This window comes from Diaphorina citri, unplaced genomic scaffold, assembly GCF_000475195.1.
Source record: "Diaphorina citri unplaced genomic scaffold, Diaci psyllid genome assembly version 1.1 scaffold4094, whole genome shotgun sequence".
NCBI lineage: Eukaryota > Metazoa > Arthropoda > Insecta > Hemiptera > Psyllidae > Diaphorina > Diaphorina citri.
In genome coordinates, this window is record NW_007381493.1 from 3,444 (window position 1) to 19,209 (window position 15,766).

The 15,766-nt window shown below is 37.3% G+C and overlaps 1 protein-coding gene across 1 annotated transcript; it reads left to right on the forward strand.

Annotated features, from left to right (window-relative positions):
• The first annotated feature begins 5,478 nt into the window (after positions 1-5,478).
• On the forward strand, positions 5,479-6,677 carry LOC113472155 (cationic amino acid transporter 2-like). The gene is made up of 2 exons (XM_026831776.1): positions 5,479-5,783; positions 6,367-6,677. The coding sequence occupies exons 1-2, from the start codon at positions 5,549-5,551 to the stop codon at positions 6,675-6,677; spliced, it is 546 nt and encodes a 181-aa protein (XP_026687577.1). The 5' UTR covers positions 5,479-5,548.
• Positions 6,678-15,766: the final 9,089 nt, after the last annotated feature.

Below are 15,766 nucleotides of genomic sequence, written 5' to 3' on the forward strand. Positions count from 1 at the left end.
TATCCTATTATTTTATCTTCCTATACCTTGTCCTAAATCACTCTAAAATTTTTTATTTAAACACAAAATTTAGGGAAACAGGAAGTTAATCAAAAAACTATTGGTAAATATTTGAAAACCTATTTTGGTATAAGGTCTATAAAGGGCACCTTCTGATGTGTGTGGTAGTAGAGAACAAATTTGACTTTTAGAGTTCAATTACGTTACCTAACGATAACCCTCAGTTAATACGGTTTCACTACCTTATATTAGCAGTCTCCTATAATCGATTTTTAGGGTTAACGTCAGTAGCACGTAAGATACTATAGGGCAAACGGTCTGAAGACCAATACCATTAGGAAAGTGTTAGGGATTATTTTGAAAGTCATTGACACTTGCAGAAATATACAGAGATATTGAATTCCCGCCGGGTTTGATAAATATTGGGTTGTTTGTAATTGACCAAAGAAACTAAAAAGTCGATCTGGGGTCGCCTTTGGATAAGTTGTAGGATATCAACTGTCGGTTGTAAATACACTAAAATTGGTTGAGTATTTTAGTCAGGTTCTTTTTTAAGGTTCTCTTCTTCTTTATTATACCTCTTCTAAAAACGGGGGTTGTATTCTTAACCGGGTTCCTATTAAGTTACATGGCATTGTTATACTTAAGCCTTTGTACTACCTCTGATCTGTTACCTTCTTACATATACGTTGTACTATCGTCATCAGATTTAACCCTAAACAGTAGACTACTACCTAAGGTACTCAAAGTGGGACCTTTAGGTCGTACCTTATTCAAACTCTCCTCATTCATATTGGGATTTGACAATTACGAATCACGAATTACTTTAATCTTCAGACTTGAATCGATCCCCAGGAAACAATCTATTAAATGGTTCGGGTTATGGAGCTTGCAGCAAAATAGTTCTATAGGGTAAAATTATTCTTATTTAAATACAGGATTAAAATAAATGTCTTTTTGTCAACGTTCGTCTCTTTTTGTCTCTCTTTTTAACTTTCTCCTTCTCCTTGATCGGTTTTCATTCAATTTATTTTCAGGTAAAAAAAAGTTAGTCGTTGAGGTATGGAAAGTCATTTCCTGTACCATTTTTAGTTCGAATTACTAACCATTTTTGAACAGTTTGTTTGTTAAACTAAATAGAAAAGAGGTCCATGTTAAGACTTACCCACCCCTTTGTATTTCTTCCTTTCTGACTGTTTCTCCTTAGACATACCGGAATCCTCGTCCTGTTCTATACCGTTACCTCTTACGGTACCTATAGTGAAAAATTGGTGTCTTTCTTAGAGTTATTTGACACGCAAGACCCGGGTTTAGAACGGAGAGGGTTGGACGTTAAGATTAAGGTCTAAGGGTTGAGGACACACACCAAAGGTTGAAAAGACATGTCTCTAAAATTTGAAAATTTACCGCGCCTCAGTATGAAATGAAGCTGGCAACTTTTGATTTTTTTCCAAACAAAAACCACGGAGGTGCAAAATCGGTGGATTCTGAAAATTTCGAACTTTGTGACGTGAAGTATTCTGGGGGAATTTCACGGCGCTATTTATATTTAGGAAACGTGCTCTGCACTGCGCCTCGCAGCGTGATTGCAAAATCACGGTCGCAGGCTGCGACAGTGATTTTGCAAATACAGTTGTCTGATTCTGATTTAATTTAACCACTTAGATTTTGGCAAGACTCCGCTTGCCGACTTTTACGACTTTCAATTAGTTTTCCCTGTTTTTGTTCTCTTTCACTTTTCAAATCTTTAAAGATAAAAGACCCTTACCTACAGCTCACACCCAAGACCCGAAAAATAAAGGAAAATTAAAAACTTGGGTACCTACCTACCTATGTAAAACCATGTGGGTAAGTAGGTATCTATACGTCATTAGGAAATAGGAAGCTCAAGGAAGGTAGGTAAGTACCTACCTATTCAGATAAGTACCTATAGTATTAGGTCCCTTCGGACCCATACCCTACTGTACAGCGCGAAATGTAAAATGCTAAGTTCTGTGGAGTAGGTTTTAGACCCTTGCTTGGTTAGAAATGAATAACGCATCTCTCTGTCTATTCAATTATGCTATAGGTACAAACCGTAAGTATATTTTTACTTTTTTTAAAATTATTATTATTATTATTATAATGCTCCTCATATTAATTGTAAAATTCTTTATTTACATACCTATCTATCTGTACTGTGCACATAATAATATAAATAATAATAATAATTTTACATATTAATATTGTTGAAGAGTAGGTAATGCTTGGAATGTGTTTCAATAATATTTCATACATTTCGTCATGTCAAAAACATCTCATTTTCAAGTGTCAAAGGGACACATCAGTGCATTGTTGAGATTAATAAAATTTACCGACGCTACGCTTGGAACGCGGACGTAGGGAGTTATTTCAGCAATGTCGCATGTCGATGTGATTGAAAAGGATTGTCTTTTTTTTAGAGTTTCGATAGAGGGAACTGTAACTGCCAAGGTCTTGTCGTCCCGAAATCAAAGAGAGAAGAAAGACAGGATAGCAGAAAGCCAGCCGTTCCGAGAACGAACCTTATCCCTTCGGGATAAAATCCACCCCGGGGCGGGAATCGAACCCGCGGCCTGGCGCTTACAAGGCAGACGCGCTACCAACTACCAACTAAGCTAACTAGGCTGGCTAAAGGATCGTCATCTTATAAATTGGGAGAGTGTATGGTTCTGAAGCTTTTTCCGCCATACACTTTCCTCCTGTCTGATGCCGGCCAATCAATCTTCACATGATCATTCACATTGCATTTTGCGCTCCAGTAAAAAAGAACAGAGTCGGACAAGAGAGAGACTGGCGAATGTTTTGGGTTCATATCCCCGCAGAGAAGTAACTCGATCCAGGAACCTCTGACTTGGAGACCGATCTTCATTACCATTGTCTACATTTGGATGACTACCTGTTTTCTGTTCGGTTGTCGGTTGTCTGCAGGTTTTTTGAATGAGATTCAAAAGGAATTAAACAAAAAACTACACATACACCTCACTTCCTGTTCGAACAAAAGGAAAGTTTCCTTTTTCTCATGTTTGATATTACAAGAGATTTGAAGATTATAAACAAAGTTAGACTTGGGATTTCTATTCAGGATCCTCATTTGTGATGTTGTTTGGTGAAATGTGATACGTCTTTCCTTTCCTTTTTCAACGTTAAAATCAACCTGCGATGAACAGATTTCTCATATAATAATATTAATTACGTTTCGGTCTCAATTTTTGTTGGAAAATTTAGTATCCACATAAACCTAGTACGATACTCAGTCTATTGAGTAGGTAATAATCATAGGGGGAAATGGGAAAGCATTGCATATTTCACATAACTGGCTCTTATAGTAGTCCAACTCAAGAGGTGACGTCATTTTGACATCTCTAAACCTACCTTTATATAGTAGTCCAACTCAAGAGGTGACGTCATTTTGACATCTCTAAACCTACCTTTATATAGTAGTCCAACTCAAGAGGTGACGTCATTTTGACATCTCTAAACCTACCTTTATATAGTAGTCCAACTCAAGAGGTGACGTCATTTTGACATCTCTAAACCTACCTTTATATAGTAGTCCAACTCAAGAGGTGACGTCATTTTGACATCTCTAAACCTACCTTTATATAGTAGTCCAACTCAAGAGGTGACGTCATTTTGACATCTCTAAACCTACCTTTATATAGTAGTCCAACTCAAGAGGTGACGTCATTTTGACATCTCTAAACCTACCTTTATATAGTAGTCCAACTCAAGAGGTGACGTCATTTTGACATCCTAACTCCAAATATTTGCTGAAGGCGATGTGCCATCAGAGAATCTCAAGAGTTCCATGTCGTTCTACTCGTAATTAGCGTTACTTTTATCGGAAAAATCATCTCCGCTCATTCCAGGATTCGATGCATTATCTTCTCTCTATTAAGCATCCATTATCTCCTCTCCCTAGCTCTAATTTCCCTAAAAAATCATACCTATCAGGTACATACCTACTCGTACATTGTCACATCAAATATTCTGTCACTCCGAGATATTTGGGAGAAGAGCAAAATATTCCAAAGAAAACATCAAAGACAAATCATGTCACCTTGGTACAAAGACCTCAATGGTACACAGACTTCAATGGATATGAGGAACCTTTGGGATTTTTATTTCCAATAGAAAGTAACAAAAAGTTGATAAGACAAAAATCATACCGCCCCGGCGTCCTATGACTCGTCATGTCCCCGAACAAAATTTCTCAGGATCGAAAAAATGTATAAGAGATTTCGTTGTGATTGAAATCAGCCTTTTAACTCCAGCCGTGTAGTTTTCCTTCCTCCAGTTTCATGATAGACCCAAAATATGCGAGTAAATCAGTAAAATCTATGTAGCTTGGGAACCCAGGCATAGTGGTCAAAACGCTCGCCTGGTAATCGGAAGAGAGTGGGTGCAATACCGACCGAGACGAGGTATGGAATTTCAGCATCCACATTATTTGAGCACACCACAGTAATACTTGCACATAATACGTATCGATCCTAGCTAGTACCTATACTGCTGGTGTAAAAGGAATCCAAATCCAATTCATTCAAGCAGTATAGAAAAGCACTGTAATGATTGTATTATTTTCAAATGGGTGAAAATAAGATGACTTAAAGAAAGACCGTCGAAATTATGAACCTGAACAAAACGTGTAATCGTAAATAATAAAATTACCCCTCACGTATCCCCGAATTCAGACAGAGCGCTCGTATTTCTATCAGTCCTGCAAAGGTACCCGAGCCATTTCTCCGGGAGCGAAAAGGCCCCGAATCACACAGGTATACAAGTACATCAACATAAGAGCCTTGGATGTGTATATCGGATTTCCATTCATAAAGTCTTTCGCCGGAAACACTCAGGTTGCATGGGCGGGACATTTCACGAAATCAAAATCTTCTTTTCATTCTGCTTTTTCTGATTTCAATTGCTGGGAGTTTTTTTCATGAATGGAAAGGAAAAGGAGATTCGTTGGAAGTTGTTTTGCCAGGTGGATTTCTTCAACCGATAGGTAAGTAGAGAAAAAGTGTTTTATGGAACGCAGCAAGGTCGTTAGGATGTACACAAAATAGTTAAGCTAGAGAAAATAATGAACAAGTGAAGAGTTACCTCCGTGAGTATAATGCCCAGGATGCTCTAAATACTCTAAAATAAAAGACAGTCTTGTTTTACGTATAAAGAGAACTGGGAACTTTCGTTTGTGTTAACAAAAAGCGGCGTGTAACGGTCAAAATGCCGAAAATGCCCGTTAAGTATTTCTTCTTAAGAATGAAGTAAGCAGGTATAGGTAATTAGGGGTTAATTATACATAGATGTGAACATATTGTGGTGCAAACTTCTTAAACTTATGAGTAACTTAACGAACTATATTAAACGAGTCTCTAGAAGCAATTTTTGAAAATTTACCATGGCATGGATCAGATCACGGACAGACGGGTCCTAAAAAGCTCATTGTTATTTCATCCTTTGTAGCATTTTGTCACTGTGATAATGTTATTGTAAGGAAGAAAACACTCAAGTTCCAGTCTTCACCATGTTAGAACACATCACATGGAATGCTTTATTCCGACGGAGAAATGCATGCACTGTTAGAAATGAACAATCTGAACTTGGCAGAGTTTTGACCACTACTGATTTAACCCTATTGGGTATCGGAAGTACCCTCGGGGTTGGAATTTACATCCTGCCGGGTACAGTTTCAAAAGAAATTGCAGGACCAGGAGCTGTGCTATCATTTTTCTTTGCATCTGTAGTGTCCATATTTGCAGGTAAGATGAAACTTTTCAACTAGGTACTATTGGCACTCTAACCTTTCTTTAGCTCTCAGTTTAAGCACAATTACAGTTTTGATGTAAATACTGTGCACCCAGTGTCTTTGTCCAAAGACAATGTTTAATTATTTTGACAATATTTTTCAATGAAATGTACCTAATAGGTAAAACAAATTAATCAAATCATTTTTCTTCTATCCCTTTTAAAATATAACTAGGTATCCTACTTTTTATCAATTGAAAAAGGTACTTATGTATGCAGAGTATTGCTGGAAAATTCAAAAACCCATTGTAATATACTTACAAGCTGTGAAACTTTTCTATGAAATTGAACTTGTATCTTTGTGTTCTCTTTGTATAGGTCTGTGCTATGCAGAACTTGGCTCAAGAGTACCAAAAGCTGGTTCAGCCTACATCTACACATTCATTACCATTGGAGAATTCATAGCTTTCCAATTGAAAAAGGTACTTATGTATGCAGAGTATTGCTGTAGAATTCATAAACCCATTGTAATATACTTACAAGCTGTGAAACTTTTCTATGAAATTGAACTTGTATCTCTGTGTTCTCTATGTATAGGTCTATGCTATGCAGAACTTGGCTCAAGAGTACCAAAAGCTGGTTCAGCCTACATCTACACATTCATTACCATTGAAAAAGGTACTTATGTATATGCAGAGTATTGCTGTAGAATTCATAAACCCATTGTAATATGCTTACAAGCTGTGAAACTTTTCTATGAAATTGAACTTGTATCTTTGTGTTCTCTATGTATAGGTCTATGCTATGCAGAACTTGGCTCAAGAGTACCAAAAGCTGGTTCAGCCTACATCTACACATTCATTACTTTTAACAATCAATTTTCGATCGGGACAGTCATACAGATATAATGAAGTGTGCCGCGAGGCGCTTGAACGTCAAGCGTTCGAATCATCACCCGGTGTCTACTCATAATCATAACACACGTTTCCCCCCCGCCCCTCAGATATCGCGAGGAATCAGATGAGGAAGATGACCTATTGAGTGAGGAATACAAGGAGAGTACTCATCTCCTACCACAAGATACAGCCGTGTCCAGAGAGGCATTCCTAGGACAACTGTTCAACCTTCATCAACTACCTCGCTCTACCTATGTGACTAGCTATGTTGTCAATGTTATGACCACTCTGTTTGGTAAGTTATTATTATTACATATTAAATTCAGCTCCCATGGCGTAGTGGTCACTGCACTTGCCTTGCACGTGGGAAGCCCGGGTTCAATTTGCGGCGGGGTCAAAAACTTTGTACAAACGATTGATTCCGTGACTGGCTGTAGCGTAAAATTACAGTAAAAGAAGAAGATTGAATCAGAAATCCATAAGTAACAAGATTTAGGAAGCCCGGGTTCAATTCGCGGCGGGGTCAAAAACTTTGTATCATACAAACGATTGATTCCGTGACTGGCTGTAGCGTAAAATTACAGTAAAAGAAGAAGATTGAATCAGAAATCCATAAGTAACAAGATTTTAAGTGACCTCTTGTACTAAGTATACTCGTGCCTCACAGGCCTAATAATTGTCAGATAATAATGACAAAATACATATTAAGATGTATGACGGAAGGGATTTGATATCAAAATCCAAGCATTTGAAAACAAAGGACCTATTATCGAAATCCGTAAGGCCGAACATTTGAAAACAGATAACAAATTTTAGAGTGTAATCATGTAGTTTTATTGTTTAATAACTGTCTTCGTTTTTCGTCAATGGCACAATAAATTTTAGAGTGTAATCATGTAGTTTTATTGTTTAATAACTGTCTTCGTTTTTCGTCAATGGCACAGTATTTCAATGCCGTCGTACACCCTAATTTCAACTAAATCTTCCGGTTATATGGTGCCATAGTCCTACACACTGGACTCCGCACACAGGAATTTCGTTAGAAGTCCCTCATTTCACTGTAATGGAATGTTGTTGTCTTCAAATGTCGGGAACTTGGCCATTAGGATAATCTCTATTTTTTTATCTCTAAAATTTGAAAATTTACCGCGCCTCAGTATGAAATGAAGCTGGCAACTTTTGATTTTTTTTCCAAACAAAAACCCACGGAGGTTTATCTCTATTCTCTAAAATTTGAAAATTTACCGCGCCTCAGTATGAAATGAAGCTGGCAACTTTTGATTTTTTTTCCAAACAAAAACCACGGAGGTGCAAAATCGGTGGATTCTGAAAATTTCGAACTTTGTGACGTGAAGTATTCTGGGGGAATTTCACGGCGCTATTTATATTTAGGAAACGTGCTCTGCACTGCGCCTCGCAGCGTGATTGCAAAATCTCACTGCAAAATCACGGTCGCAGCCTGCGACCGTGATTTTGCAAATACAGTTGTCTGATTCTGATTTAATTTAACTATTTAGATTTTGGCAAGACTCCGCTTGCCGACTTTAACGACTTTCTATTAGTTTTCCCTGTTTTTGTTCTCTTTCACTTTTCAAATCTTTAAAGATAAAAGACCCTTACCTTCAGATAAGTATAGTATTAGGTCCCTTCGGACCCATACCCTACTGTACAGCACGAAATGTAAAATGCTAAGTTCTGTGGAGTAGGTTTTAGACCCTTGCTTGGTTAGAAATGAATAACGCATCACTCTGTCTATTCAATTATGCAATAGGTACATAACGTAAGTATCTATATTTTTACTTTTTTTTTTAATTATTATTATAATGCTCCTCATATTAATTGTAAAATTATTTATTTACATACCTATCTATCTGCACTGTGCACATATAAATAATAATTTTACATTTTAATATTGTTGAAGAGTAATGCTAGGAATGTGTTTCAATAATATTTCATGCATTTCGTCATGTCAAAAACATCTCATCTTCAAGTGTCAAAGGGACACATCAGTGCATTGTTGAGATTAATAAAATTCACCGACGCTACGCTAGGGACGCGGACGTAGGGAGTTATTTCAGCAATGTCGCATGTCGATGTGATTGAAAAGGATTGTCTTTTTTTAGAGGTTTGATAGAGGGAACTGTAACTGCTAAGGTCTTGTCGTCCCGAAATCAACGAGAGAAGAAAGACAGGATAGGAGAAAGCCAGCCGTTCCGAGAACGAACCTTATCCCTTCAGGATAAAATCCACCCCGGGCGGGAATCTAGCTAACTAGGCTGGTATACTTTGCATCTTACACTCGTATTGCATACTGTCGGAAAGAGACTGTCCAAAGACATCCTAAACCGGAGCACCGGAGCGCAAGCACCTTTGAGGTAGCATCCATGGTATTCAATATTCATCCTAACTATCGGAAAAATATTGTCCTAATATGGCGGTTCTTCGTAAAGGTAGCGTTATTTGTCAAGTGTGAACATTAAATAAATACCGGCCAGTCGGGCACCTCAAATGTTAGCCTATGATTATTTCGGAACCCTTTCATCTGAACCAGGCACTTGTACATCCGCGAGCCTTTGTGGCGGAATAAGAAAAATACAGCGAGGCAAAAGAAAAATAAGGCCAGGCCTCACCGACAAAAGTGACTAATTGAATGTTTAAAAGGTTTTCAAAGGGATGCAATAACAATGAGGCCCATCACAATGGCTTTACCCAAATTAGCTAAATATTATCTACCTTTTAACAAGACCTAATAATGCGGCTGTGCCCTTTCCCTGCCAGAGTTCCCGGAAAGAAGGGAAGTAACCAATGCCCTTATTTTTAAACGCCTCCTATTTCCTATGAAGTAGTAGCAATGTAGATTGTTTGAGTGTCTTGAGTCCATAATATATACAGCCCCTTGTGTAACTGACTGACTCACTCACTCACTCACTGACTCACGTATACAAATTCTAACCCACTTATCAGTGCCCTTATTTTTAAACACCTCCTATTTCCTATGAAGTAGTAGCAATGTAGATTACTTGAGTGTCTTGAGTAGGTAAATACCTACCAACGTAGGTACGAACTTATTTATTTATTACACATTTCTACTTCTTTTGTGAACTTGGAGTTACGAGTAGTTAGCCTCATTTACTCAAGTCTAAGAAAGGGCTATCAAATTCAAATATGTAGGGACGTGTGTAGGTGAAAATATCTACTAGCAACTACCTAATCTCTAAATTCTATTCTAGAAGACGCGAAATGAATACCTTGACGTATCTAAATAATGGTGGATGTGCACTTTTTACCTCTTTGCAGTCTTATCTTCAGTAATTATTGGTGGATGTGCAGTTTTACTTTTTTGCAATCCAAGATGCAGTAGTTGTTATCTAAAAATCTAAATAATGGTGGATGTGCACTTTTTACTTGTTTGCAGTCTTACTTCAGCTATTTATTGGTGGATGTGCAGTTCCACTTATGTAACACATTTAACCAGAAGTTGAGTACCTACTTCATCGATTCGTATGAAATACCTATGTTGTGAAATAAAATTATACTATTATTTTCCATATTTGTACTCGTATGTAGTTTCATAGCGATGACTTCTCTGAATCAACTCGGGGGGAAAAGATGCAAAGAAACACCCCAAAACCCCACTTTGAATTTGAATCCGATTTTGTACACATTCGTATGAAATACCCATGTTGTAAAATAAAATAATACTATTATTTTCCATATTTATACTCGTATGTAGTTTCATAGCGCTGACTTCTCTGAATCAACTCGGGGGGAAAAGATGCAAAGAAACACCCCAAAACCCCACTTTGAATTTGAATCCGATTTTGTACACATTTTGCATCTGCCATATTCTTTTCTCTTTGATGTTTACTGAAGCTATTTATTTCACCCTCTTTTTTTACAACTAAATTTTAAATCAAAAAGGCACAAGGGCACAAATTATGAAATGGACCAGGATCACCCTCTAAATATCTATGTTTAGGGGATTATAAAATTGTACGTACCTAAATGCATACCTAAAAGTACCTATGTACCTAGGTGATGGACTGACGCTGACGAATTCATGGTTTCAAATTTTGCAGTGTGCCAGTGCCAGCCTAGTTACCTTGGTTGGTAGCGCGTCTGTCTTGTAAGCGCGCGGATCCGATTCCAGCCCGGGGCGGATTTTATCCTGGAGGTATAATGTTCGTTCTCGGAACGGCTGGCTTTTTCCTATACTGTCTTACTTCGATTTCGGGATGATAGGACCATAGCAGTTACAGTTCCCTCTGTCAAACTACTTAAAAAAAAAAAAAAAAATCGCAGGTATAGGTAATTAGGGGTTAATTATACATATAGATGTGAACAAATTGTGGTGCAAACTTTTTAAACTCATGAGTAACTTAACGAACTATATTATACGTGTCTCTAGAAGCAATTTTTGAAAATTTACCATGGCATATGCATGGATCAGATCACGGACAGACGGGTCCTAAAAAGCTCATTGTTACTTTCGCTTTTACGTGGTTATGGTAAACTTTCATTCAAAAATATCTACATCGCTACTCGCGCTGCTAATCAAGAATCACAGGTCATCAGAGTTCATAAAAAGGACTCCAATTATAGAAAGAGGACTTGAATAAAGTGATTTGTGAACCAATAGAGTGTTGACTTGTGACTTTTTGACGCGGGGTAGTGAGAAGTCAACGCTCGAAAATATCTACTCGCTACTCGCGCTGCTAATCAAGAATCACAGGTCATCTCAATAAATGAAGAATCACAGGTCATCAGAGTTCATAAAAGAGGACTTCAATATAAAGAAAGAGGACTTGAATAAAGTGATTTGTGAACCAATAGAGTGTTGACTTGTGACTTTTTGACGCGGGGTAGTGAGAAGTCAACGCATTGTTATATCCGGAAGAGGGTGGTGGTTTAGATTTTTTCATTGTTCCGCCTCTAGAGAAGTCAAGATGGAGATCTGAAGTTTGAACAATACAATGACGAGGCTTTATTTTTATCTTGTTTGAAGAAGGCCTCGTCCCCAAGCATCATCATAATCGCAATAATATTCCAAACCGTATTGCACGCCGATTCGTGCCCTAAATCAACTTGGCCTCATCAAACAGATTAGACTTTGAGATTAAAGAAGAAAAAAAGAGAAAAGCCTTTTATTTTTCTGTCAAGTCATCTTTATGGTTTGAAATCGGTGTGATTTGACGGTATAAGTATTCGAAAATCAAGTTAGCACGTGGATTGAGGACCATAAAGTAGGGTCCACACTTATGTTGGAAATGTTGGATGATTAAGTTGTACGACAATATTTCCTCGGACGCTACAAGAAGGTTTTCACAGATTAAAATGGAGTTGGAAAACTCAGTTATAGTAATAATAGTAAGCACGGCATAGGTAGGATAAAATCAGCCCCGGACGGGAATCGAGCCCGCGACCTAGCGCTGACAAGGCAGACGCGCATTCTCCCAGCTAACTGGGCTGGTATAGGTACTTTGCATCTTACACTCGTATTGCATACTGTCGGAAAGAGACTGTCCAAAGACATCCTACACCGGAGCGCAAGCACCTTTGAGGTATAGCATCCATGGTATTCAATATTCATACTAACTATCGGAAAAATACTGTCCTCATATGGCGGTTCTTCGTAAAGGTAGCGTTATTTGTCAAGTGTGAACATTAAATAAATACCGGCCAGTCGGTCACCTCAAATGTTAGCCTATGATTATTTCGGAACCCTTTCATCTAAACCAGGCACTTGTACATCCGCGAGCCTTTGTGGCGGAATAAGAAAAATACAGCGAGGCAAAAGAAAAATAAGGCCAGGCCTCACCGAATAAAATAAGTTTGTAGGTACTTTCTTGGTAAGTTGAACAAAAGTTGACCAACACTTACCTCATTTCAATATCTTAATAATAAATGAATCGCTTGGTTTTTTCAATCGAGTAGAGAAGTCTGAAAGTCAATCTGGATTATCACCTTTAATTTTAGTTCTGAAAGTTTGTTTCATATTAGTGCCCTAATTTTAGCCGAGTTCTTATTTGAAAGTTCGTTTTTGTGAAATTTAATTCAATGGATCACCTGAAACTACAAAGCCCGTCGAGTAAGTTTTATCTACCTTACCACCTTACCTGGCTACTAATGCATGTTTAGGTATACTTACTTTGTACCTTTAGAAGGAACTTATCTACTCGTAACCACCAGTTTCTATTTTAACCGTTTTTTGTTTTAATTAACCGTTCCTATTAAGTGTACCTACCTATGGCTGACTTTTCGACTTCGTAAGTATAGGCAAGTCCACAAGTATTGGCTCAGTTAATTTGCATAGAAAAACTAAAAACTAACTATTTATATATATATGTATATATAAATACCTATGTAGGTACTTATTATGGATGAATATTGTTTTCTGATGAATTGAGAATTAAACTTTTTTTTTTTTTTTAATAATTTGTCTTCCATTTAAATATGTTTTGGTACATATTTAAACTGAGTTAAATACAATAAAAATAACTGAGTTAAATAATTTTAAATGGGAATGAATGTCTTGATGAATTATATAACCTTTACAATCTTTTGCTAAGCTTAAATAAGCTTTACAGAATGAAATTGAAACTAGATAAATATTATAAATGAACTCCCCATCCGTGGCACAAGCTCTGCTTATACGGATGGGTATACCATTTATATGAAAAATGTATGTTCTGAGTTTTTTGTCAATCAAATATAAATGGAAACTTGTTAATAATAATAATATCCAAACCTGGTCGACCTATATATCAAATTAAAGGTCTTTTTACCAGGATCACGAAAATGGTGCTGCAAATTTTGTCCAAAAAACAATAAAGCCAAAAATCCAAAAAAACTAGTTTTTGGGGGATTTTTTTCACATTTTCTAACACAAATGACTTACTGTGGAAACTAACTTACTATGCAATAAAAAGACGTTAATTAAACGGTGACTTTCGATACTGTATCTACTAATTCCAATTTGACTTAAATATTTACATATATTCCCGTTACAGAGACGACAGTTAAATCGGTTGGTATAGGGACCTATGAAAGTAGTTGGAAAGTTAGGCGCAGTGCACACTGGAGATTGGAGAAACGCATTTGATTTGACCTGTCAATAAAATTCACAATAAGTTTCATGAAACTCGGCCTGCACAATAAGTTTCACCAGTATGCACTGCTCTGTGTTAACTTTATGTACGGGTTCCGTGAAACGCTTTTCGCTTGTATACATTGCGCCTTACACGGACCATGTTTTGGCAATCTCTCTTTTGGCCTCTCAACTTTTTCCGAAAGTCGCATCCTGACATAGACCTTTTCTAAAGGCAGCGATTCCATTGGCACATTTGCGGATATCCTAAATATATACAGCCCCTTGTGTAACTGACTCACTGACTGACTGACTGACTCACTCACTCATACTAATTCTAACCCACTTCTAGATGTGCTAGGAAGATGCGGTTTTCACCGTTGGATTCCTTATTTTTTGTAGGTACTGGGAAAAATCGGAAAATCCCGAAATTCCAAACCGTTCCCGAGATATTGACGTTTTTTAGTCCCCCATAAGAAATACACGGGGAACACGCTTTGAGGCCAGCAAGGCCTACGTTTAATATTTTGCTCTCGCTTTTAGTTTTCAGTTTTCATTTCTTCACGACAAGACTCAGGGACGATATTAGTTTTCAGGGGCTTCTTTTGGCCTCTCAACTTTTTCCGAAAGTCGCATCCTGACATAGAACTTTTCTAAAGGCAGCGATTCCATTTTGGTACATTTGCGGATATAGATATGGAATGTAAATTATGTAAACGAATGTGTTTGAAGTAATGCGAAAGCTGTTTCGAGGTACAGATAAAAATAACCTTCCATACAATTCAGCAACTTCAGAATTTTCCAATATGTAGCTACTCAATATTGAAAGGAAGTTTCATGTTAGAAATGTTCTACCCTTCGATTTCTGGGGTACAGTCCGAAAGCTTTTCTGGGATACAGATAATTAGGTAATTAATTACAACAAGTAGGTATGGAAGTGTGAGTGTAATTTTCCCACAATCCCATAAACCCACGGTAGACACCAATATATCAATTTCACGGTCACTCTGCAAGTCTGCACCCACTTTAGACCGAAGCTAAAATGTTTCAGCAATTGCTGAAAATGGATTTAAAATATCCGGATGTGTCATAATCCCATGCTTGATCTGTCCATCTGTTGTGTGCGTTATGGGAATCTCATTTACTCATCTCATTTGTTGGGACAATATCCCGTGCTAAAATATTAGGGATCTAATTTCATTTCCATTTTTTCAAACTGAAGGTTCAGCATGTCACCTGGTCACTCAAGTATGACTGAAGCTCATTTCTAACATTAATTATTTGTACGTACATGAAACATCCCTTCAATATAAGTAGGTAGGTGCTAGGAAAATTCTAGCGTTGCCGAACCCTTTTACAGTAGGCTAATTTTATTAGATCACTTGTAGTCAAACAAAACGTTCGATATTGTACAGTCAATCTCATCCCCAATACACACATTTTGTTAGGTCTTAGATGAACGGATCTTATTGACTCTTGATAAACTGATCAAACAACGAAATAAAAGTGTCTTTTTGGCGAGCCGTACCTAATTTATGCTTATATGGCACCTTCCTCCTACAAGGAACATTATTCCACATGAAGGTTTATTGCAATTTTTTCGATCCATCCTTTTGTGCCTCTTAACTCTTCCTTGAAAAAGAATGCAGGCAATAGCAATTTAACAATTAACTTCAAGAAGCACATGATAAATTTATTAGGTTCCCAAGTAAATCCTTAATACACCCACGTAACCTACAAAATACCACTGTTTTCGGATATCAGAAAGAACTTTCATTTTCCCACAGTTTTATTGGAATCTAAATAATTACTCAGCCAGGTAAACTACCCTTCATGTATGTGAATCTATATCATGTGTACTATGGGTATCCAATTCATAATCATGTGTCATCATTGGGAAAATTCGCAGCATCTGTCATGGAACTCTATGGGAAATTGGGAAATGAATATACCAGAGATGTTCTGGGCATCAGTATTTAGGGTAATTAGAGGTATGATATATCCCACGTTCGAC

Coding starts and splice junctions, on each gene's coding strand:
- LOC113472155 (XM_026831776.1), top strand. CDS start 5,549: ATGTTAGAACACATCACATGGAATGCTTTATTCCGACGGAGAAATGCA. Junction 5,784..6,366: donor TGTAGTGTCCATATTTGCAG/GTAAGATGAAAC, acceptor CTCTATGTATAG/GTCTATGCTATGCAGAACTT.